This window comes from Canis aureus, chromosome 5 (assembly GCF_053574225.1).
Source record: "Canis aureus isolate CA01 chromosome 5, VMU_Caureus_v.1.0, whole genome shotgun sequence".
Taxonomy (NCBI): domain Eukaryota; kingdom Metazoa; phylum Chordata; class Mammalia; order Carnivora; family Canidae; genus Canis; species Canis aureus.
The window spans coordinates 17,618,207-17,644,824 of NC_135615.1; the positions used below are offsets into that span (position 1 = coordinate 17,618,207).

The 26,618-nt window shown below is 35.6% G+C and overlaps 1 protein-coding gene, 1 long non-coding RNA gene and 1 pseudogene across 8 annotated transcripts in view; 2 read left to right on the plus strand and 1 right to left on the minus strand.

Annotated features, from left to right (window-relative positions):
- LOC144313749 (outer dynein arm-docking complex subunit 2) overlaps nucleotides 1-26,618 on the plus strand; it is a 251,252-nt gene that overhangs the window by 101,966 nt on the left and 122,668 nt on the right. For all 7 annotated transcript variants that reach the window (XR_013379382.1, XR_013379383.1, XM_077896982.1 and 4 more), the window contains one exon: nucleotides 2,374-2,488. Coding sequence is in view for 5 of the 7 variants with exons in the window: in XM_077896982.1 (XP_077753108.1) it covers nucleotides 2,374-2,488 (115 nt within the window). In the remaining 2 variants the exon portion in view is untranslated. The remainder of the gene's footprint in view (nucleotides 1-2,373; nucleotides 2,489-26,618) is intronic.
- LOC144313754 (uncharacterized) overlaps nucleotides 1-26,618 on the minus strand; it is a 213,387-nt gene that overhangs the window by 45,194 nt on the left and 141,575 nt on the right. The window lies entirely within an intron of this gene.
- LOC144313257 (serine/threonine-protein phosphatase PP1-gamma catalytic subunit pseudogene) lies at nucleotides 2,706-25,743 on the plus strand (annotated as a pseudogene).

A 26,618-nucleotide genomic window follows, 5' to 3' on the forward strand; every position in this document is an offset into this window, starting at 1 on the left:
TGCAGGGGGGCAGGGGGAGGGACAAAGGGGGAGGAGATCTCAGGCAGACTCACAGACACTGTGCTGAGTGTGGGTCTGACCTGGGCTCAATCTTATCACCCTGAGATCTTGACCTGAGCCAAAATCAAGAGTCAGACACTCATCCAATTGAGCCATCCAGGCGCCCTGATACTTGACTTATTGTGAAGTAAAAATCAGCAGTAAATAACTTGATACAGAGAATGAGGGAGTTGGGAGGGCCAGTTAAATCCTATAGTCTGCTACCGCCTGACTTTGTTAGTTCCTGTGCTTGCAAATGTGTGTCAATCACGTTTCCCCTCACTAAGGTTATTACTCTGTGCTGTGCTGAGTCTTCTTTTTTTTTTAATTTATGATAGTCATACAGAGAGAGGCAGAGACACAGGCAGAGGGAGAAGCAGGCTCCATGCACCGGGAGCCTGACGTGGGATTTGATCCCGGGTCTCCAGAATTGCACCCTGGGCCAAAGGCAGGCGCCAAACCGCTGCACCACCCAGGGATCCCCTGTGCTGAGTCTTCTAAGGCACCAGTGATGAAGCCACAATCCTCATCTGTTACAACTAAGCAGCTAATGAATTAATTGCCTAAGGTTTTGGGTGATGATTGGGGACAATAGATATAGTTTTATAATTAATAGTGAATTTTTATAGCTAATTGTGAAATTTTGTCAGAGGGGTGGGAGTCCAGAACACACCGAATTATCCCTTTAAAAGAAACCTGAAAAGATGTGCCATGCAAATGATTTCTGCTCTAATGTCAAGTTATGTCCAGCACTGTCCAGTTAAATATTACCAATGCAAATTTTACTGCTACATTTGCAAGAGGGTAGGACAGACCTATTGTTCACTGAGAAATTAATTGCATGTGAAAAAAATAGACCCAAGGATTAGTATCAATTATGCTTTCAGTGGCATATGTAAGGCAGTAAGATTGTTTAATTTTGTAAAGTAAATCATTCATTATGAAGTGCTTGGTATCTTTCTTTACATTTTCCATCAGTTGAGAAATAAAACTTTTTCTCTCAGCATGATATCGACAGAGAGCTTTACAGTTTGGAAAGCTATTTAGTTAAACTTTGTGTTAAAATACTTTCTCAGTGTGCTTCTTTCTTATTAAAAGTCATTTTCTAAAGAGACAATTTGTATCTTACTACAGGCTGTTTGCATTACCAGCTATTTTATAAGGTTATGCAAGCCTGGTATCATATTTGGACCAGTTGAAATAATTTTTTTTTCCTGGCCAACTCATCTCCAATATGATATGTAGTTGTCTTTATGTCAGTTTTCAAGAGATAATTTGAATGGTCTTCTAAAATAGTAGTATTTATTCTGTCTGTGGCTAAATACTACATGTGTTTTACTCAAGATTAAAAATCAAAGGAGTTTTGATGTTCTTTATCTTTTTTCATCTGTTTTGAGTTTAACATATCTTTCTGAACAAAGCCATGTTTGTAAAGGATATTAAGTTTTGTTTGGCCATCTTCTCAACTGCAAGTGTACTCAATGGACCTTAATGCAAGGTTATGCTCCCTGGACTGATTGATATATAAACAGAAGACAGATGGTGTAGAGATGACTCTGATGATAATTCATTTTTCAGCTAGTCATGAAGATATTTTGATTACAGTGTGTTTAAGTAATTATAACACAGTCTGCAATGTTAGTCTTGCTGAGAAGGGAGCACATGGAAAACAAGTTACGTGTTATCCATGCCTAACAAAGGGTGCACTGTGGTGTAATGATTTTAATTCCTAATGCTAGATTAGGACTGGCAGAGTTTAAAATATGTCATATAGTAAGGTAAGTCAATTAAGGGTAGACCAAATAAAAAAGGTAACTTCACAGTTTTCAGGCATAAATATTTGTTTTGGAAAGTATATAGATGTTACTATATAAAAGAAACTAGTATTTTGACATTTAGGTAACAGTCTGTGTACAACTCATTAAAAAATTACATGGCTTGATTTTACATTTGCGTGAATCATAATTATCCCAGAGCTTGCTTTCTGTGTCATGAATTTAAAACTGAAATCAGAGAGCTTACAGTTTAGTAGCACATTCTATTCCTGCTGTTAAAGTTTTTTTTTAAGTAGGCTCCACATCCAGGGTGGAGCCCAACATGGGGCCTGAACTCAGGACCCTGAGATTAAAACCAAGCTGAAACCAAGATTTGGCTGCTTAACCCACTGAGCCACCCAGACTCCCTGGCTGTTGTTAGTTTTGAAAAAAAAAAAAAAATCTAAGCCAAATGTCACAAGGAGAAAAATAATTAGAGTTGTGTGGATAGATAGGCCACTTAAGTTTCATTCCTAAATACTAATTACAGTTTATACTTCTGTTTTTGGTCTCACATTAGGATAATTGATCGATTAGATGGAGTTCGTTTGCTATGGTCCCTGCTGAAAAATCCTCATCCAGATGTGAAGGCCAGCGCAGCTTGGGCCCTCTGTCCCTGCATCCAAAATGCTAAGGTAAGAACAGACTACAAATCAATCCCTTCTTGAATCTCTAATATTATATTGAATAATGTCATCACAGGTCACTAGTTGCTTTCGACTTATTTTTGGTCTGATTTATCTAGCAGAAAAGAGTACTGAATGTTTGTGCCAAAATAATTTTTGAGCAATGTCTTTTCCTGGTTAGTTTTTAAATGCCAAATGAAACTAGGCTCAGGTGGCAGCGCTTACCATGTTCTACCTGGCTGGTGCAATTGAAACAGGTATGTCAGGTAAGTCAAGAGGAAGAAAAGTTGACTGTTCTTATCTCTTGGGTGATAAGAAAATTGTCTGTATATACCTACTACTTTAAGAAACATAAAATTACTTCTATCTTATTTATATAGCTTGAAATATGACAGTGAAAGATCGTTAAGTTCTTTGTTACTTTGAAAAAGTAAAATACAAAGAACCAAGGATTAGCATCAATTAAAATAATTAAAATAAAGTAAAATTATTTCATGAATCCCACTTTTCTTAGCTTTCAATAAATACTGGATATAAAACCCATAAATAAAATTTTTACATGACAAAAAAAAGGCTGAACTCTTTAGCTCTTTTGTAAATTTATTATTTTCTTTAAAGATCTCTTTTCAGCTTGATTTAAAAAATCTAAAGGATTTTACTCCTATAATAAATTTAACATGACTCTAAATATCATTGTAAATATTTGTGACTAGAAATAATCTTTTGTAAAAAGTGAATTGTGATGTGTATTGGTAATAGAAGAAATCTATTACAGACTGGTCAATGAGCTATTTTTTATATAAGAGCAAAATAAGTGTAATAAAACATAAAGATAAAAACACCTCAAGTGTCAACCTACATGAAAATGAACAACAGGATGATACTATGATCATACAACGCAGTAGTGAGAAACAAATGTATTTCAGTAATGTATTCATCAATATCAATACATCTTATAAATATATTGAGCAAAAATACCAAGTTTCAGAAGTAGATATATAACATAATTCCTATTCTTTAAGGTCCACAAAAATTTTTTAAATGTAAAACGTAAATGGTAGTATTTAGGGATCATTTAGGGATCAAGAAAGAGTCCACTAAGGAAATATCACTACATATCCTTGATATCGATAAGCCAGTATTAAGAAGCAGAATTAACTTCAGAGGAAACAGATAACATAAGGAATATAATATGAAATTTTAAAAACTTATATCCTCAGAATGACCCAAGGGGAATACTATACCCAAAAAGGCTGTTATATTAAAAAAAAAGATATGTTCATAGATTAACAAAGGCTTTTTGGAGATTAAATATAGATTTGGTGTGGCATCTGGGTGGCTTACTTGGTTGGACATCTGGCTCTTGATTTCAGCTCAGGTCATGATCTCAGAGTCCTCGGATCAAGCCTCATGTCAGGTTCCAAGCTCAGTGGGAATCTGCTTGAGGATTCCCTCCCTTTCCATCTCCCTCTGCCCTTTCCTCCCTCTAATAAATACATAAACAAATCTTAAAAATATATAGTTTTGGCAAAACAATAAATTTAATAGAAGAGACAAATACTAGATATGATTGAGTAATTATCTGAAAGATAAAGTCTAGTAAATAAGAATGCAAAGTAAAAGTAAAAAGAAAGTAGGCTGGTGATGGGGGAAAGTTTGAAAATATAGCACAAGAAAATACACAAAAGGAAAGAGAGCAATTGAAATAAAGAAAAATCATCATTTAAAAAATGGAGGGAAGATTCTGTAAAGTGAAGAGTTAAAGATTCTAGTCTTCAGATTGAAAAGATCCACTTAGTGCCAAGCAGGAAGAACAAAGACAGTTATCTATACCTTGACATAAATTCAGATTGGACATTTCCAGAAAATTAGAGGAAGGGAAAAAATTACATAAGAACAAGGATCACTCCAGTATTAGACTTAACATCATTCACAATAAATTGTAAAAGAAAATGGAACAAATCCTTCACTGTCTTTAGAGGAAAGCATTTTTATCCTGGAATTCTATATCCTATAAAAACTAGCATTCAAGTGAGTATAGAGTAAGGACAGAATAAAGACATTTTTCTTTCAGAAATGTCAAGACTCAGGAAGCTTATTCCCCATAAACCTTTTCTGGAACAAAACCCCAACAACTTAGGCTATTTTCCAGCAAAACAAAACATTCTTTAAAAAGAGAATAGCATTTGTTATAGAAACAATAATAAGCAAATAACTCACTGGAATTTATAGGTAAATATAAATTTTTGTTGATAATATGTCTCTCAAATTTTAGAAAATTTCTAAGAAAGAATTTAAAATTAATGACATAAAATAAAGGCAGATAATATTATCACAGTAGCAATCTGAATCTAAATTACTAGATGATTCAAAAAATGGGGATCCCTGGGTGGCGCAGCGGTTTGGCGCCTGCCTTTGGCCCAGGGCGCGATCCTGGAGACCCGGGATCGAATCCCACGTCGGGCTCCCGGTGCATGGAGCCTGCTTCTCCCTCTGCCTGTGTCTCTGCCTCTCTCTCTCTCTGTGACTATCCTAAACCAAAAAAAAAAAAAAAAAAATGTATTAGGGGGATCCCTGGGTGGCACAGCGGTTTGGTGCCTGCCTTTGGCCCAGGGCGCGATCCTGGAGACCCGGGATCGAATCCCACATCGGGATCCCGGTGCATGGAGCCTGCTTCTCCCTCTGCCTATGTCTCTGCCTCTCTTTCTCTCTCTGTGACTATCATAAATAAATTTTAAAAAATTTTTTAAAAATTTAAAAAAATGTATTAGGTAGTGTAAAGTAACAGGTAAACACATATTCAAAGTCTTTACTTTTCCCAGAGAAGGATGCTCTGGATACTGGTTCATTCCCAATCATCACCAAAAATATAAACTTAAATACAGAATTTAATTTTGTTTTATGATGAGATACCATTTTGTATATAGATTAACAGTTCTACATAGTGCTGTTATGTGTAAATTATGTCCTTTATTCTCATGGATTTTAATTACAAATTTGCCTATTTATCTTATTATCTGTAATAAGACATTCTGTAAGAGACACACCAGTATTTTCATTTTCATCATTCCTGCCCAGGATTTCTGTCCTGAATATCTGACTATTCTAGCAACCTAAACTGAACCACACTCAAACTAAACACAACCCATCATGCTTGTCTTTTAGCCCCTGGCCCCAAGTCCTACATTGGATCCAAGCCTCCATAAAGAGCTCCTACTTTTCCATTTCTATTGAATCTTCCCTGCGCATTATCTATTCCTACCACTTTAGTGTCTTTGAATTTTTCTCAAGGAAACCTCAGCCCCCATCTTATCACTCCTGAGGAAAGAGCAGATGCATGATCTCTGCTTGTTCACTACTCTTTAAAAAAAATTCATTTATTTATTAATGAGAGACACAGAGAGAAGAAAGAGACATAGGCAGAGGGAGAAGCAGGCTCCATGCAGGGACCCCAATGTGGGACTCAATCCCAGAACCCTGGGATCACCCCCCGATCAGAAGGCAGATGCTCAACCACTAAGCCACCCAGGCATCCCTGCTTGTTCACTACTCTTACCAAGAACTACACTCCTCTGTATGCACTATCATTTAGGCAACACAAACATTTGAGGAATTTTAAATAAGGATGTGATGTGAGCAGATTGGTTAATTAGAAAATATGAGTAGGTGATTAATTAGGCTTGTGCAGTGGTTCGGGTGAAAATAATTAGAATCTGACCTGACACAGTGGCAGTGTGGGCAAAGAGAAGAGTCAGTACAGAAATAATTGCAGGGGCACTTGGGTGGTTCAAATGGTTGAGCATCTTTTGATTCCAGCTCAAGTTATGATCTCAGAGTTGTGAGATCAACCATGCTGGGCATGGAGCCTGCTTAAGATTCTCTCTCTATCTCCTTCTACCTCTCCCCTACTCTCTTTCTCTAAAAAAAAAAAAAAAAAGAAAGAAAGAAAAAGAAAAAGAAAGAATTGCAAAGTAGAATCAGATATTGGTGTGTGATTGGTATTGGCTATGTGAAGGTGATCAAGAGAGAGTTTGAGTTTTTGTTTTTGTATTTTAACTTTGACAACTAAGAAATGGTAACTTTACAAAACATGAGAAGACCATGATTTCAGGCAAAGATGGTGGATTTGCAAGGCTCTTGTTTTGAAAAATCCTATTTTCTATGATGAGAAGGTAAATGAGTACTGTATGGTCTCTCTCCTTCATCTTTATAGAACAAAACTTATCTTCCCAAGGTAGAAGGATACCTCAGGGATAGAGTATGAAAGAGGTCATGTGCTCAGAAATGCAAAAAGAAGAAAGCACATTCATAATATTGAAAAATCGTATCTTATTGTGTATACAGATCCCAATCTATGGTTTAAGATAGCTCAATCTAATGGAAATTTCTGTGATTATGGAAATGTACTCTTCAAATATGGTAACCATTAAGCCCCCTGTGGCTATTGAGCCCTTGAAATATGACTAGTATGAATGAGGAATTGAATTTTTAATTATATTAAGTTTTATGTTAATTAAATTATTTAAATTAAATTTAAGTAGCCATATGCAGCTAGTGGCTGTTGTTTTGGAAAACCCAAGTCTAAGATATGGGTGGGTTGTCTTTTAAGGCACCCTGCAAAGAGCTGTAAACCTGAAGTTTTATATAACATAGGTTACATCCTCACTCTGTAAAATTTAGAATGTAAATAAAAACAAGGAGTTTTATGAGTTTTCTCCTACAAGTAAAAAGTGTTTTTTTAATTAAAAATAAAAGCAAAGGAAAAAAATTACCTGTAATCTCAGTACTTGGGGATAACCATGATTAAGAGTTAGATTGGAGTTTTTCCCTTAACAATGAATTGTGAATACCTCTCTTATTCTCTCTATATCTTTCCATACCCTGTCTAGTTTCCTTAGCTGTATAGTATTTTGTTGTATGGCCATTTCATAATTTATTTACGCATTTAAATTTCCAGTGTTAAAGGGGAATGAAGTTAGTGAAACAAAAATTTTAATTTGAGCTATTCTAAAAACATGAAAAAAAATGAAACTGGACCACTTTCTTACACCATATACAAAAACAAATTCAAAATGGATGAAAGACCTAAATGTGAGATAGAAAATCATAGTAATCTCTCTGACATCAGCTGTAGCAACATTTTTCTAGATATGTCTCCTAAGGCAAGGAAAATAAAAACAAAAATAAACTTTTGGGACTATATCAAAATAAAAATTTTCTGCACAGCAAAGGAAAAATCAAACAAAAATAAAAGGCAATCTATTAAATGGGAGCAGATATTTGCAAATTATATAACTTATAAAGGTTTAGTATACAAAATGTATAAAAAAATGATACAACTCAATATCCTCCAAAACAGTAATCCAGTTTAAAAATGGACAGAAGACATGGACATTTTTCCAAGACACAGATGACCAATAGACATGTGGAAAGATGCTCCATATTACTCATCATCAGGGAAATGCAAACCAAAACTACAATAAGATATAACCTCATACCTGTTGGATGGCTAACATTAAAAGCACAAGAAATAACAGGTATTGGTCAGGATGTGAAGAAAAAGGAACCCTCTTACACTGTTGGTGGGAATGAAAACTGCAGCCACTGTGTAAAACTGGAAAATATTTTTCCTCAAAAAATTAAAAATACAACTCCTTTATAATCCAGTAATTACAATACTGGTATTTATCCAAAAAATACAAAAACACTAATTCAAAGGGATACATGCACCCCTATGTTTATAGCAGAATTATTTACAATAGCTAAACTATTAGAAATAGCCCAAGTATCCATTGATGAGTGGATAAAGAAGATGTGGTACACACACACACACACACACACACACACACATATATATATGTACTGGACTATTACTCAGCCATGAAAAAGAATAAAACCTTGCCATTTGTAATAACATGTATGGAGCTAGAGAGTATCATGCTAAGTGAAATAAGTCAGTCAGAGAAAGGCAAATACCATATGATTTTACTCATATGTGGAATTTAAGCAATAAATGAGCTTAAATAAAGGAGAAAAGAGAGAGACCGAGACAGACTAAGAAACAGATTCTTAACTATAGAATACAAACTGATAGTTACCAGAAGGAAGATGGGTGGAGAGGATAGAGGAAATAGAGGATTAGGATTAAAGAATATACTTACCATGATGAAAAAAATAAATAAAATGATACGATGGGGATTAAGGAATACACTTGCTATGATGAACACTTGGTGTTATATGGAAGTACCTAATATCACTGTGTTTTGAAACTAATATTACACTATGTTAACAAACTGGAATTTAAATAAAAACTTAAAATGATAAGAAAAATAAGCAGATGATAACCAAAAAAAGAGGAAGTGTGGTCCCACATATTAATTTGGCCAGAGATTTTCTTCTTTAGTTAACACGGTCATTCCCAGATATGTGTCCTTCTAGGACTCTCAACTCTTCATCCAGATTTGTGTTGTAAAAGCAGATTCCATGGTACTTAACTCTTTTCACACTAGATTGTCATTTTACTGTTTTCACCATAATTAATTTTATGTATGTAACCTATAGCTTTTTGCATATAGCATCTCAATTAACTGCACAATTATTTTTGCTTCTGAGGAAAGTAAGTTGTCAGATTATTTAAACACTTGCTGAAGATCACATAACTAGAATGGTAACTGAGCCTATGATATGACCCAGTTCTAACCCCATATCCTGTGCTATGGTTCTACCACAAAACAGCTGCCACCCACATCAACAAACAAGTTTCTACAGTTTTCTTTTCATTTTGAAGCTTTTTCTGGACAGTTCCTTTGTGAAGAAAAGCCCTATTGCTCCAGAAAATATGGGATTTCTTAAAGTCTTAGGGCTCTTTTAAGCTTTGAGAACCTCAAAAATGTAAATGCTACAAGCTTAAAAAAATATCATTTAGTGTGCCACTTTGAGAGAATATTTCAAATATTTCAAATCTTCGATTTGTCATACAATGGGGTACCACTGTGTTGATAATGGGGGGCTGTGCATGTGCGGGATCAGACATTATGGGAAACCTCAGTACCTTCTGCTCAATTTTGCTATCAACCAAAAACTGCTCTAAATGACAGAGTATGTTTAAAAAAAAGAAGCTTTAAAAATCATTTAGAATTGTCATTATTTAACTCTCTTTGACACTTGTTCAGTTTGGGAAACTTTAAAATTTTACCTTCAGTGTTTTGTTTCCAACAGTATTTGCCATCCTCAATGAGAGACTAAAAAACTAAAATTTAAAAAGAAAAAACCACATGCTTTTCAAAATTCACAAAATTAAATGAAAATGAAATGCATGTAATTGAATTTTCAAATTTTGAACCATTTATACTCTGAAGTAATTACAGTGTAAACCACACAAAGACATTTGGGTCTTGCTGTATTTATTTTAGTAAGCTTTCAACAATGTTTTTATAGTTTATTGAGTAATCCTTTTTCACACTAAACCTAATTAATAATTCAAATCCATGAATTGTTGGGCTCTTTGTTTTTTCAATTCTTTTACCAAAAATTAATCACAAATCAGAAATAGAAAAGATTTGGTTTTGGTTTTGATTCCATTTTCAACCTAGGACATAGTAACTTGAGGGATGAATAATTTTTTATTCCTATTTCATCCACATATTATACCTAAGGAGATACAGCATCTTCCATCACTTCCATTGGCTTTAAGTAAGTGTGAAAGATAGCTCTCAAATATATAACGATGCCTGAGAGGAACATGTTGTAGTATTAATAATTAGTAAATGGACTGGATTTATACTTCTTAAGCACTTACATTTAAATTTTCATTTTGCCTTAAAGAGTTTTGTGACAATACACGAATACAATAAAGTAGAAGTTAAAATCATATTATATTAATATAATTAATATTATATTAGAAGTCAGCAGTGATTTCATTTAATCCCTGGGCAAATCAGATAACTTCATTAATTCAGCAGCATTATTTAGCACTGTTTGCCAACCCTCTGTAGGTACACATTACATTTTGTATGCCTTTTTTAAATAATCTTAACATAAATGCATAACATTTATGCAGTTGTTTCCAGTGTTAAAATACAGAATGAGGTTAAACAAAATAGTTGAGACTTTCTAGAATGTTCTTTCACTTAGAGAAAGTAAAGTTACCTTTGACCTAATGGTAGAGATACAAACATAGTAGCTCAGGGAAATGTTTTATAATTGACATTGCATCATAGGTTAAAGGGCAATGTTTTCCTTGGTGGTATGTAAATATAATTGCACATTTTACAATCAACTGCCTTTTGGATTAGCTGAAATAATATGGATAAAGATACTTGTAAATGTCTGTATGCATGGAGACAGGTTATGTGTACTGGAACTCTTCTGGGGTCTCATGTTTTATTGAACATCACCATCCAAAATTTATCCTACTCAATTATATTCAATTTAGCATTTTCTTTTTTCTTATATTTTATTTATTTATTCATGAGAGACACACAGAGAGGCAGAGACATAGGTAGAGGGAGAAGCAGGCCCCCTGTGGGGAGCCTGATGTGGGATTCCATCCCAGGACCCTGGGATCATGACCTGAGCCAAAGGCAGGTGCTCAACCACTGAACCACCCAGGTGCCCTCAATTTAGCATTTTCAAGTAGCAGTTTGGATATTCTGTTGTTTTTACTTGAATTAAAATAGTTTTCTAATGAGATTATAAATTCTGAAGGAGAGTAGAGGCAGGAAACATTTTCTGACTATGCAGGGCTTCCAGCTTGCAGTAAAATTAAGGAACTAAAGAGATCTTGCCAGATACTTTGGTCTGTTCTTCCCTCCTCCTCCCCACCCCAGCCCCATTCAGGTAAGTTAATGACTCAACTTTCTAGGAAAGATTGTGTTTTATTTTCTAAGAAAGAATTTCCACATAAGATGCTTTGCAAGTCATTTAAGCTTATTAACTTATGAATGATAGGATTTAGCACCATTTTGAAATAAAGAATTTCTTTGTCTGGATTAAGAACACTGACAGAAATGCTGCAGAAATCAGCTGTCAAATATAGCTAAGAGCAACATAAATGGGAAGAAAGCATAAGCCAAGCCTTCAGACAGCTTATGCTATGTCAGGGTCCCTACCACGTCTGTCAGGCATCATGAAGCCTAAGCACACTATGTTTGAGTCCATGTGGAGTGGATATGGTGAAATGTCAACTGTTCAAAACAGATGTTATCCACTTTTTATATTTTTAACACCAGGTGTATTAGAACACATTTTCAGACCTGTAAAGGAAATGAGATGTGAAAATCAGTTCTAGTGAATGCATTGCATCTTTTCTTGCAAAGGAATATTTAAAGCGACATATCAGTGAATGAGCTAGGCAGCAAAGTACTAAGGTACTGACTTGGGGGATCCTTGAGACAAATAAAGATTCATAATCTGATTTTGTACTGCAGCTGCATTATAGTTGTTAGAGACATAAAACAAATGGAATGTGACATCTTCATAGTAAGGAGGATTGACACTCGCACCACTAGACCTCAATTAGAAAACATAACATTTTCCTTCATTTTTGAGAAAGTCGGTAATAGTTTTTGATAGCTTCTCAGTGGTAAAGAAAATATGGTACATGAAAGAGGTATGTTTTGCAAGCTTAATAATTCTTTGTTTCTTCTTTATATGACCGGAAAATCAGAATGTGAAATATGAACCTGTTTTATGTCATATATAAAACTTGGAAGAATATCCAAGACAGAAAATAAGCATTGTTCATCAGTCCTTGATAGACTGAGGAACAGAAAGCTGAACTGAAATAACCACAAAAAAATCCACTGCATATTTTTCTAAGTCATTTTATTTAACAGCGTACCATTGTAAGGTGAGAGTTTTTTTGTGTGTTAGGCTTAAGGAAAATTTCTTGTTTTTTTTCCAATTAAGCTTGCTGAAAAGGATAGAGATCCTCATGACCTCTATAGTGATGTTATTTAGTAAATTTCATGAGCCCTAAGTATGGTTGCAGACAATTAAAGTACTGTGTAAAAAGTCTCAGAGATTTGTAAATAGAAGTGAAAAGCCATTCCTTTCAAGCTGCATGATCAAACACATTTTTGGGAGAAAAACAGTGGTTGAACAGGTGTTCAGTATTACAAACTTGTGATGCAACAGCTGGGTCTGGCAAAAATCCATGTATTAAATTCTTTGTTCTTAAGAAGCAAAACTCTGCTGCAGAGCGTCAACTCAAATTTGTGATACAGAAACTCATATAAAGAATATATAATTGGTACATTGCTTCTAATTATTTTCTTGTCTTTCACCAACATTTATGAGAACCATTTTCTTTCTTAAAACATTGTTGCATTTTTATGTTATTTTTTTGTATATTTTTATTGCAGTTTGATTTGCTAACAAATAGTATAATACCCAGTGCTCATCCCGCCAAATGCCCTCCTCAGTGCCCATCACCCAGTCACCCCAACCCCCTGCCCACCTCCCCTTCCACTACCCCTTGTTCGTTTCCCAGAGTTAGGAGTCTCTCATGTTTTGTCACCCTCACAGATATTTCCCACTCATTTTCTCTCCTTTCTCCTATAATCCCTTTCACTATTTTTTATATTCCCCGAATGAGTGAAACCATATAATGTTTGTCCTTCTCTGATTGACTTACTTCACTCGGCATAATACCCTCCAATTCCATCCACATCAAAGCAAATGGTGGGTATTTGTCATTTCTAATGGCTGAGTAATATTCCATTGTATACATAGACCACAGCTTCTTTATCCATTCATCTTTCGATGGACACCGAGGCTCCTTCCACAGTTTGGCAAGATAGTATTTGATTTTCTTAATTCTGTTTCTTTTCGTTAATTTTTAAAAAGTTTTTAATAAGAAAAAGTGGAAGTTCAGATATGTTCATTTGCCTTTTTATCAGGCTAATTTGTATTAAAGTGTTATATTATAGCCATCATTTTTGAATTAGATAGGAAACAGGTATTCTCATTTTTAGAATAACTATTCTGCATGTATTGTAACCCACTTGTAGAATTAGGAAGAATACTCCAAATAAGTAATATATCCATGAGATCATTTGGCTTTGTCACTTCCCTAAACTTAATTTTGCTAGCTGTTTAGAAAATAATGTCTGGTTCTGAATTTTGATCTTAGAGGAAAATAATCACTAGTAATTTCAAACCCAGTGGCCTAAGGAGCTCCTCCAAACAGAGTAGCTTATCAGAGACATTTGTGAATGATTCCCCAAAAGGGAAGAGAAAAAGTTACTTTCTGTGAGGTTGGAATACACGTTTAGGCAATTTTAGCCAGGAATGTCAAGCACTGAGTGTGGATGAGGCCAGCTTCCTGACTGCAGGTGTGACAGAACACAGCTGATCAAACAGCACAGGAATCTGACATCACACTGTTTACCTTCAGCTGTCCAATGACCCATGCCCAATCAGGAAGCCAAAGAGAAGCTAGAGAAGGCATGTGTAGTGGTGTAGTTTCATACTACGACTACTGCCATAAACATGGTTTATGAGCTTTGATTTGGTCATGTTTGGACTGTCAAATGTATAGCTGTCCAATGGTGCGCCTAACAGGCTACACAGTTTCGTTTTGTTTTAAATCTGAAAGCTCCTTAAAATGGGATCCATGTTTGTGTTCTGCCTGCCTATTTGGGGTCTGCTCTCATTTTAAAGTCACCAAACAGTTTGAAGTATACTCATCTGGCTCCCAGTTCCCCAAATCCTAAAAGATTAAAGTGAATTGTCTTACAAATATTTTTTTTTCCATATGCCACATTTTCAAGTGGTGGATTCATGAAGGACCAAAACAATAGTGAGGGTGTTAAACGGCTTATCTTCAGACTGCAGCTGGAAGGACCACCCCATCTAAGGTCAAATGTGTGGCTTTCACCTACATTCCTCCCCTGCTCTGGGGCTGCTCTCCCCTACCATGTACTTCTCAGATGCTACCTCCAAAAAGGGCTGCCATGTAGGTTGCTAGTGTAGGAGGGGATGGAATTGACAGAGGTGTAATATACAGAATGGAAAGTTACAACCAAAGGTATAGCCTATTTTTTAAAAATTTAAATTTTAGTTAACATGTAGTGTAGTAGGGATCCCTGGGTGGCGCAGCGGTTTGGCGCCTGCCTTTGGCCCAGGGCGCGATCCTGGAGATCCGGGATCGAATCCCACATCAGGCTCCCGGTGCATGGAGCCTGCTTCTCTCTCTGCCTCTCTCTCGCTCTCACTCTCTCTCTGTGACTATCATAAATGAATAAAAAATTTTAAAAAAAGATAGCATATATAAAAAAAAAAACATGTAGTGTAGTATTGGTTTCTAGAGTAGAATTCAGTGATGCATCACTTACATACAACACCCAGTGCTCATTACAACATGTGCCCTCTTTAATACCCATCACCCATCTAGCCCATCCCCACTCTCCTCCAACAGACATCTCACTGATGTTCCTAGTCACAAAGTTACACCACTCTGTTTCTCTAGACACACATATTTACACAAGAAGTAGCCATACACAGTAGTTAGTAGTGTTTTCCTGCCTCCTTTCATGAATGTGGAAGCCCCTGTGTACCCTTGTTTTTAAGAAGTGAAATGGATTTGGGTCCCATGCCTGGAATACTTTTATTATCCTACTTCTAGACCTAAACTCAGCCTGCTCAAACTTTAGCTTCATTGGATTATTTTCTTCTAGGTTTTTTTTTTTAATTTATTTTTTATTGGTGTTCAATTTGCCAACATATAGAATAACACCCAGTGCGTCTAGGTTTTTATAGTTCAGGTCTTATATTAGGACCTTAATCCATTCCAAATTATTATTTTTTAATATAGAAAAGGTAAGGGTCCAACTTAATTCTTTTTGCATGTGGAATCCAGTTTTCACAACACTATTTGTTGAAGAACTGTCCTTTCCCCATTGAATGGTCTTGGCAGCCTTGTCAAAAATCATTCCACCACATAGCCAAGGGTTTATATCTGAGTTTCTTATCCTATTCCCTTGGTCTACATGTTTGTTCATATGTCAGTACCACACTCTTTTAATTACCATAGCTTTGTTGTAAGTTTTGAAATCAGGAAGTCTAAGGAGTCCAACTTTTTCTTTTTCAAGATCATTTTGGCAGTTCAGGGTCTCTTGAGATTCCATATAGATTTTAGGATGAATTAATTTATTTTGGCAAGAAAAAGTATTGGGATGTTGATACATTCATTACATTGAATCTGTAGATCACTACGGGTAGCAATGCCATCTTAACAATATTAAATCTTTCAATCTATGAACACAAGATGTCTTTCCATTTATTTGTGTCTAATTTCTTTACCAATCTTTTATAGTTTCCAGTGTACAAAGCTAAAAATTCATTCCTAAGTATTTTATTCTTTTAGATGCTATTCTAATTGGCACTGTTTTCTCAATTTCCATTTCACTTTGTTCATTGTTAATGTACAGTGCAAACACAACTAATTTTTGCATATTGATTTTGTAACCTACAATGTTGCTGAATTCAGTTACTAGTTCTACCAGTTTATTACAGAATTTAGGGCTTTCTACATATAGGATCATGTCATTTGTGAATAGAGATTATTTTTTTCTTCCTTTCCAATTTAGATCTTAAAATTTCTTTTTCTTGGGGTGCCTGTGTGGTACAGTGGTTAAACGACTTGGTTTTGGCTCAGGTCATGATCTCAGGAGCATGAGATCAAACCCCTTGTGAGGCTCTATGTTCAGCATGGAGTCTACTAGAGATTCTCTCCCTTTCTCTGCTCCTTCCCCACTCACACACTCTCTCTTACTCTCTTTCTCTCAAATAAATAAATCTTTAAAAAAAATAAAATTTCTTTTTCTTTTGAATTGGACTTCCTAAGTACTATGTCAAATAGAAGTGATAAAAACAGGCATACTTGTGTTGCTCTTGACCTTGGAGGGAAATTTTTCAGTGTTTTCATCATTGATCATGATAGGAGCTGTGAGTTTTTCCTATCTGGCTTTCTTTATGTTGAAATAATTTCCTTCTATTCCTAGTTTGTTGACTTAAAAAAAAAATCATGTAAGGGTATTTGATTTTGTTTAAATGCTTCCTGTGCAGGAATTGACATGTTCTTATGGATTTTTACTTTCATTCTCTTAATGTGGTATATTACACTTACTGATTTTCTTATGTTGAACCATCCATACACTTTAGGAGTAAATCCCATTTTGTCATGGTGTATAATCCTGTTGAATTTGACTTGTCAGCACTTTGTCAAGAATTTAGCATCAATATTCACAAACAGTACTGGTCTATGGTTTTCTTTTTGTATAGTGTCTGTCTAGCTGTGGTATCAGAATCATAAACTGAGGTTGAGAATATTAGCTCTTTAATTCTTTGGAAGACTTTCAGGAAGATTATTGTTAATTCTTCTTTAAATGTTTGGTGAAATTCACCAGTAACACCATCTAGTCCTGGGCTTTAACTTGTCATGAGCTTTTTGATTGCTGTTTCAATTCCCTAATTATAGATATATTGATTTTCTATTTCTTCATAATCCAGTCTTATTAGATTATGTGTTTCTAGAAATTTGTTCATGTCATCTAAGTTATTCAACTTGTTTGCATACAACCATGCATAATATTCTTTTTTGATCTTTTTTATTTCTTTAGAATTGGTTGTTATGTCCCTTCTTTTATTTCTGATCTAAATTACTGGAGTCTTATCTCTTTTTTTTCTTGGTCAATCTAGCTAACAATTGGTCGATTTTACTGATCTTTTTCAATAGCCAACTCTTGGTTTCATTTATATTCTCTATTGTTTTGCTATTTTTTTTCCCTCTAGGAAATAGATGGAAATAGGAAATAGAAAATAGTTTCTCCTTTAACCCATTGGTTATTTAAAAGTGTGTTATTTAATTTCCACATATTTGTGAATTTTCCAGTTTTCCTTCAGGTGTTTATTTCTGTTTTCATTCAATTATTGTGTTTGGAAAAGACACTTTGTATGATTCCAGTCTTTGAAAAAAAATTTAGACTGGTTTTGTGGCCTAAAATCTTTAGTCTGGACATTTAGTCCTGTTTGTGGCCTAAAATATTTAGTCTTGGACAATGTTCAGTCTTTTCATCATTGATCATGATATGAGCTGTGAGTTTTTCAGTGTTCCAAGACTAAATGTTTGGAAATAATCTCTCTGTCCCTTTCTCTCTTTTTTTCTACTGTGACTCTCATAATGCCTATATTGATCTCTCTCTCTCTCTCTCTCTCTGGCTCTCTCTCTCCCCTTTGCTGCTTAGAATCAGTAACTTCAAATGACCTGTCTTCAAGTTCACTGATTCTTTATTTTGCCTGGTTGAGTCTCTTTTTTATCTCTAGTGAAATTTTCAATTTAGCTATTGTACTTTTCAATTCCAGAATTTCTATTTGGTTCCTTTTTTTTTTTTTCATTATATCTCTTTGTTCATATTCTCATTTTGTTCCTATATCATTTTCCTTATTTCCTTTAATTCTTTGTATTTTCCTTTAGCTTTGGGATACCTAAGACAATTGTTTTAAAGCCTTCCTGATAATTCTGATACATTTGTTCCTTCGGAGATGGTTTCTGAGGATATATTTTGTTCCTTTGAATGAGCTGTGTTGCCTTGTTTCTTGGTATGTGTTGTGATCTTTTAAGTGGGCATATGAAAATACAGCCACCTTTCCTAGTTTTTCCACATTGGAAAAGTGGAAAGTTAGTTAACAAGATCCTGTCATTTCTATTGGAATCAGCCCAGGGTGAAGCTATAAGGTCTTTAGAGGTCTTTTCTGGGCATGTGTTCTATCTGGGCCTGTGTGTATCCTTTTTAAAAACTTCCCTGTGATTATGGCTGTGTTTAAATATCTTAATTTATCAAAGAGTCTCACTCCAGCTTCTCTTTGGGGGCATAGATGTTTTATTATATTCCTCTGTTTGTAATCTCTTGCCCCCAGGTATCTGTGAATCTAAAGTCCCCCACACCACAATACCTGCCACTGCCTTCCATAGTTTTTGCCACCTCAGGTCCAAACTCTGCCACAATTTCCTGTCTGAGCTCTGAGTGAGGTGAGATAGAAACCAGTCTCTCTGAGGTAGCCCATAGGCAGGCCAGAGTGTTGCAGATAATTTCCAAGGTAAGGAACTGGGAGTTGATCTGCTTCCTCCTGTGTCATTGCCTAGAAGAGGGTGGGACAAGAGAAAGAAAAAAATGCCAGGAAATTTCCTGAAGTTTTTATTGTGACTTTTTCTTACTTCTTTGCTATAGATCTCTGAACTGGTTTCCAGAGCTCCTATACAGTTTATATTAGTTAGTCTGTGGTTGTTTATTTAATGTTTCCATGGGGGGCAAGTGTCTGGAACTTCTGAGTCCACCATCTTGATAGTGTCTCCATGCTTTCTGATGAGAAATCAGCTGTTACTATTAATGAGGTTTCCTTTCAAATGATGAGTCATGCATAGTTTTCAAGTACAATTTACAACTTTCAAGATTCTCTTTCACCATTTGACTATGACATGTCTAGGTGTTTATATATTAGTTTATCCTACTTGGAATTCATTAAGATACATGAATATATAGGTTAAAGTTTTTCATCAGATTCGAGAAGTGATTGCCATTATTTCTTCAAATATTCTTTTGGCCCCTTGTGTCTCTCCTCTTCTTCCAAAACTCCCATATATGTAGAATGGTATGCTTGATGCTGTTTTATAGATCTCTGATGATATGTTCATTTTTCTTCATTTTCTTTTGTTTCTGAAGACTGGATAGTCTGATTGGCCTATCAGATTCATTGGGTCTCAATAAATCAAGTTCATTGAATCTCTCTTTTACATGCTGAAATCTGCTATTGGTCCCATGAAGTGAATTCCAATTCAATTACTGTACTTTTCAACTGAAGAATTTCTAATGATTCCTTTTTTTTAAAGAGTATATTTATTTATTCATGAAAGACAGACAGAGAGAGAGAGAGAGAGAGAGAGGCAGAGGGAGAAACAGGCTCCATGCAGGGAGCCCGATGTGGGACTTGATCCCAGGTCTCCAGGATCACACCCTGGGCTGAAGGCGGCTCTAAACAGGTGAGCCACCTGGGCTGCCCTCTAATGATTCTTTTTTATATGTAATTTCAATCCCTTTATTAATATTCTCTACTTCCTGAGATACGGTCTCAAATTTAGTTGTTTAGGCATGGTTTCCTTTAGTTCCTGGAACTTATTTTTAATAGCTGATTTAAAGCCTTTATTAAATCCAAGATGGTACGGGCTTCCTTAGGGTCCAGTTTTATTGACTGATTTCTTTCTTTGGTTATATTTTGTGGTAAACATTCCCCTTTCTTTGTATGTCTCATAATTTTTTTTGGAAAGAACTTAGTATTTTAAATAATACAATGTAGAAACTCTGGAAATCAGATTTCCTCCTTCTCAGGGGTTGTATTTTTGCTATGTGTTGCTGTTTTTGCTTTTGTTTCTTTGTTAGTTACTTTCTTGTACTAATTCTATAATGTCTGTATTCTTTGTCAGTATGGCCACTGAGATTTCTGCTCAGTTACCTCACTGGTCAGCAAATGAGTTAACAGAAATTTCCTTAAATTCTTTTCACCAGTAGGTTTCTCATCCTTAATGAGGTGTTCTGTGTATACTTTATGGCACACATTGAACACTCCAACAGTTTGCAACTTTACCCTTTATTTCTGCTTGTGTAGAGCCTCAAAGTCAGCCAGAGATGAGCATTTAGGGCCATGTCAGGTATTTTCTGACCATACACATGCCCTTCACTTATATGTGGCATTTCAGATCCCCACAAAAATGTTGGAGTTTTTCAAAGCCCTCTATGGACATCCCATTTTTAAAATTTTCCTTTTTAATTATGTTTGGGCCAGCCTCTCATTTGTCCGAACTGATGAACTGATATTACCATATCAAACAGGTTTTATGTTAAATAATTGCCACTGATAGTTTTTATGACACGCCTTGAGAATAGGGCTTTCCTTAATGAATAAGCCCTGAGGTAAAGACAAAGCTTTGGAGCTTTTCTTAGAACTTGCCATTAAAGACAACCTACAGAATGGGAGAAGATATTTGCAAACGACATATCAGATAAAGGGCTAGTTTCCAAGATCTATAAAGAACTTATTAAACTCAACACCAAAGAAACAAACAATCCAATCATGAAATGGGCAAAAGACATGAACAGAAATCTCACAGAGGAAGACATAGACATGACCAACATGCATATGAGAAAATGCTCTGCATCACTTGCCATCAGGGAAATACAAATCAAAACCACAATGAGATACAACCTCACACCAGCGAGAATGGGGCAAGTTAACAAGGCAGGAAACAACAAATGTTGGAGAGGATGCGGAGAAAAGGGAACCCTCTTGCCCTGTTGGTGGGAATGTGAACTGGTGCAGCCACTCTGGAAAACTGTGTGGAGGTTCCTCAAACAGTTAAAAATATACCTGCCCTACGACCCAGCAATTGCACTGTTGGGGATTTACCCCAAAGATACAAATGCAATGAAACGCCGGGACACCTGCACCCCGATGTTTATAGCAGCAATGGCCACGATAGCCAAACTGTGGAAGGAGCCTCGGTGTCCAACGAAAGATGAATGGATAAAGAAGATGTGGTTTATGTATACAATGGAATATTACTCAGCTATTAGAAATGACAAATACCCACCATTTGCTTCAACGTGGATGGAACTGGAGGGTATTATGCTGAGTGAAGTAAGTCAATCAGAGAAGGACAAACATTATATGTTCTCATTCATTTGGGGAATATAAATAATAGTGAAAGGGAATATAAGGGAAGGGGGAAGAAATGTGTGGGAAATATCAGAAAGGGAGACAGAACGTAAAGACTGCTAACTCTGGGAAACGAAGTAGGGGTGGTAGAAGGGGAGAAGGGCGGGGGGTGGGAGTGAATGGGTGACGGGCACTGGGGGTTATTCTGTATGTTAGTAAATTGAACACCAATAAAAAATAAATTAAAAAAAAAAAGTCAAATCACAAGTGTTCTGTTGGGATAGAGCTTTAGGCGGAGCTCCAAACACATTCTTCTCCTCCTATGGCTGCTAGGCTACAGGTATTCTCAGATAACATAGTTTCTAGCTACTATCAAGCTGGGGAGAGGGAGGTGGGAATAGGGAAAGTTTTTAAATGCCACAAAACTTATTGTTCTTACTGAGATCAAGCCGTTTTTCTTGCATAAACATGCTAAATTATGAACTTTTCATTATATTCTAGAGTTCTAAAGAAATTACTTTTGCCAATTTTTGCTACTGTTCTCATTCTTATAGAAGATTCCAGAAGCACCCTCCCTCATCTATTCTTTTACTATTATTATTATTATTATTATTATTATTATTATTATTATTATTTTATTTATGATAGTCACAGAGAGAGAGAGAGAGAGGCAGAGACACAGGCAGAGGGAGAAGCAGGCTCCATGCACCGGGAGCCCGACGTGGGATTCGATCCTGGGTCTCCAGGATCGCACCCTGGGCCAAAGGCAGGCGCTAAACCGCTGCGCCACCAAGGGATCCCTCCCTCATCTATTCTTAAACTAAATGTGGGCATTTCAGATCATCATCCATGTACTGACTTTGTAATAGCAACACATTCTGAATTGTGCACATCAGTCATTCTCTATTCTAGATGCACATTACCTTCAGAGCTTTAAAAAAATATATTCTCATGCAAGAGCCCCATCCCCATTCTATGTATTGAGACTATGGCCTAGGCATTCATATTTAAAAAAAAAAAATGACTCCAGGGGGCACCTGGGTGACTTAGTTAAGTGTCTGACTCTAGATTTCAGCTCAAGTCATGATTCTCAGGTTCTGGGATCAGGCTCCATGCTCAGCAGGGAGTCTGCTTGAGATTCTCTCTCTCTCTCTGCCCCCCACTTCTTCCACCACATGTGTATGCTCTCTTTCTCTCTTTTTCTAAAATAAATAAATCTTCAAAAAAATCACTCCAGATGATTATAATATGAAACCAAATTATTTTTTTTATTTTTATTTTTTAGATTTTATTTATTAATTCATGAGAGACACAGAGAGAGAGAAAGAGAGAGGCAGAGACACAGGCAGAGGGAGAAGCAGGCTCCATACAAAGAGCCCGACATGGGACTCCATCCCGGGTCTCCAAGATCATGCCCTGGGCTGAAGCAAAACTGCTGAGCCACCCGGGCTGCCCTGCCTGAAACCAAATTATTTATTTTGAATTCCACAACATAAAATAGTATCTTAACATTTATGAGGCTCCTAATTTGCCAAATGAATGAATACATGAATGAAAGTGATTTTAATAAAATAAACAAATTTATTATCTAATTATACTCAAGGACATATTTTTTTGACAACTCATTCCCATTTGGCTCTTAAAACAGGACTGACATGTAGTAAAAATGTTGCTACTTGAGTTATATATATTGAATATATTCATAAGGGTGAATGACATGTGGAATAAAATAAATTTCATGTGCTTATTCCTTAAGTTGGTATTTTGTTGTGCCAACTATTGGTAACATATACATTCTCAAAATATTAGAAAAATAACACTAGTAACAGCTATTATCATATGCCAGGCACCTTGTTATATGCTTTATATGTATCCTTTTAACAACCTTCAGGAGGTAAATACTAGCTCCATTTCATAGATGATGAAACTGAAGTGAAGTTATGTAACTTGCTCAAGGCTTTATAACTAATAGTGATGAAACTTAGATGTGCCCCCCATGTGTTCTCATTATACGACTTACACTCTTAAACCAGTAGTTTTCAAACTTTGGTATATATTGGAGTCATCTAGAGATATGTATGGTTGCTGACTCCCACCACCATACACTTAGATTTAATTGGTATGAGGTCCAGCTTGAGCTTAGAGAAAGTTAAAAATTCCCCCTTGGAATTCTAATGTGAAACACAGTTTGAGAACTACTGCCTCAAAAAAATATTTTTTTCTACCTCTCCTAAGGAATTTTTTTAACATAAGAATGCTTAGATAAATTACTTACCTCAAAATATCCAGATGGTTCCCTTGGTTTTTCTAAGTTTTACATAGAAATACATTTTTACAAAGTGAAATTTACATCTAAAAGCTTCTCTCTTTTATATGAAAATTGCTCAGTCCATTTTATGCAATAAAAGGAAGCTGGAAATCCCATAAATGCAGGATGTGGGAGTACTGGCTGTATAATAATTCACTTAGAAATGATACAGGGATTTTGGCTGACAAAGCTTAATGTGAACAAATAGGGCAATGTAACTGCTGAAATAGTAGGTGTGATTGGCCACACTAGCAGAAATACTGTATCTATTTCATGGAAGATAGGAATTCCTATGCACTCTCCTCTAGTCAGACCACATCTGACCATGTTGTGTTAAACGCTGGGTGTGTTTTAAGAGAAACTTTGATAAAAGAGAGAGAGGAGACCCATGAAAGTCATTTCATGTGAAAATTAAAGGTACACATCACAGAAGATAAGGTAGACAAGATATCTGGCTTCAAATATTAGAAGACCATTCATGAAAATGAAGATTAGTTGCCATTAGTATGTTATTTTTCAGGTTGGTTATGAGTTAAATAGACTCTTATCTATCAAACTGAGATATTAACCACATATTTACAGAAAAATGTGATGTAATAGACCAAACAAGTAAACCTTTTGAAAACGGTCTCTCCATAAATGAGAGACTCTTGTTTTTTTTAAATAGTATTTCATGTAGTTAAACTTTTTTTTTTCCTGTCAAGATTATGGTTTCAATTGTCATTCTTAGTGTGGTCCTTGCAACTCACTGTTCAGAGGCATCTGACTGGATTTTAACCTGAAGTTGCTTGACAACTGTGTGTTATTGAGTACAAGTGGGAAGAAGTTGTAAATATATCTAATATTGCTTCTCATGGTTCCAGTGAGGAGAGAAGGAGGAAGCAGAGAGCGGGGCAGTTAGGGGGGATAAACTCAACATCAACAGCATCATCCAATGGCTGCAGGAAGTGAGAGGGTCCAAGCCTGGTAAGAATGTCCAGCTACAGGAGAATGAAATCCGAGGACTGTGCGTAAAGTCCTGAGAGATCCTTCTCAGTCAGCCTATCCTACTAGGCCTTGAAGCGCCACTCACAATAGTGGTGATATCCACGGGCAAGACTATGATTTGCTTCAACTTTCCCACCAGAAAGCAACGGTGCCTTGGGGTCAGGGGAAGCAGTCATCGGAGACTACCTGCCCCTCACTGGCTTACAAAATCAAATATCTTGAGAATTCTTTCTTCTCAGAGGAAAACATGAGTGTGCCAGCATCAATAGAATTTATGGATTTTATGATGAATACTGCTTTAACTGTTTACCGATAGCAGCCATCGTCAATGAGAAGATACTCTGCTGTCACAGAGGTTTATCACCAGATCTTTGATCTATGGAGCAGATTTGGCAAATTACGTGACCAACTGATGTACCAGATCAGGGTCTTCTTTGTAATCTTTTCTGGTCTGACCCCCTTAAAGATGTCTTAGGCTGAGATGAAAATGACAGAGGAGTGTCCTTCACATTTGGTGCAGAAGTGGTTGCAAAATTTCTCCATAAGCATGATTTGGATCTTCTATGTAGAGCCCATCAGGTGGTTGAAGATGGATATGAATTTCTCGCAAAGACGCAGTTGGTCACTCTGTTTCCTGCACCCAATTATTTTGGAGACTTTGACAATGCAGGTGCCATGATGAGTGTGGTAGAGACTCTAATGAGTTCTTTTCAGATTTTAAAGCCTGCAGAGAAAAAGAAGCCAAATGCCACGTGACCTATAACACCTCCAAGGGGTATGATCACAAAGCAAGCAAAGAAATAGATGTCATAAAAAAAAAAAAAAAAAGAAAGAAATAGATGTCATTCTGACACTGCCTAGTTGGGACTTGTAACATAGAGCATATAACTTTCATTTTTAAAACTGTAATGTATATTGGTCAGCTTGCTCAAATAGTGTTTAGGGGGCCCCCTCTTCCATTTTTTGAGTTAATGAATGGTATTTGCTGGTTATAACAGCAAATGAAAGACTCTCCACTCCCAAGAAAAAAAGTTTTGTTTTTTTAATTCTGTATTCCTTTTGCAAACAACTTTAATGATGGTGTTAAAGTTGTACAACCCAGAACATTTTATCCTAAGGGGTAAGTGTACAATTGATCTTTTTAAAATTCAGTTCAATCCATGAATAATGTAAATGCTCATTTTCTTTAGGATATAGAGAGCCCTAGGGTGCTCAATCTGTACATGTTTTTGTCATGAAGTGCATACTGTTTATACAAACCACTGTGAATATATATATATATATTTTTTGTTTTGTTTTGTTTCAAAGGGATTGCTTTTTTTCTCTCATTGTCTTATCATGTACAAAATATTTTTTATAGTTATCAATATTAGGATTAACTCAGCCTTGCCAGCATCACTGGTATGATGTATATTTAATTAAAGTACACTTTCCCTTACCATATATTCAAAATGACAATTAAAGCCATTATTTAAAAAAATATATATCTAATATTAAAAATTAAATGCATATATATGCACACATATATTTATATAATAGCTATTTTATGATAATTTGACTTACATTTGTTCAACTTTTTGTACTAATTATATGCTTTTTTCAAAGTCATCATTTAAGAATGTCATTTAATTAACTCTCTAAGCCTCTGAATAGGATACACAATGGTTTCTCACAATTTAGACCTCCTTATTAATATAATAATGTATCTAAAACAGAATCAACACAGGACATAGGAAGATATCACAGAGAACTGTGATATTTAAGAAAATTATCATAAATTAGGCTTGGGAAGTAGAGAAAATCAAAACCATTAAATTTGTTCTTTGGTTTTTTTTTTTGTGATTTAATTTGATAGAGCTACCCTCAAAGTACAATGCATTTTCAGCCATGCAAATCTACACTCTGAGGAGTGAATCAATTATTTTACCTGAAATTAATTTACTTTTACTTCAGTTTAGAATGAAAAGAAAAGGTAATAACTGATATCCTCACCTTGATTTTTGAAGAACTGCATTTGAAAGTTGAAGGTAGTTCTAAATCAGTAAATTTTTTTTAGCTGTTGGACTTGTTAACTCCTAGAAACAGAACAAGGATCTTACTGTGTGACAGAGCGACACAAACAGCCTGTTCTCC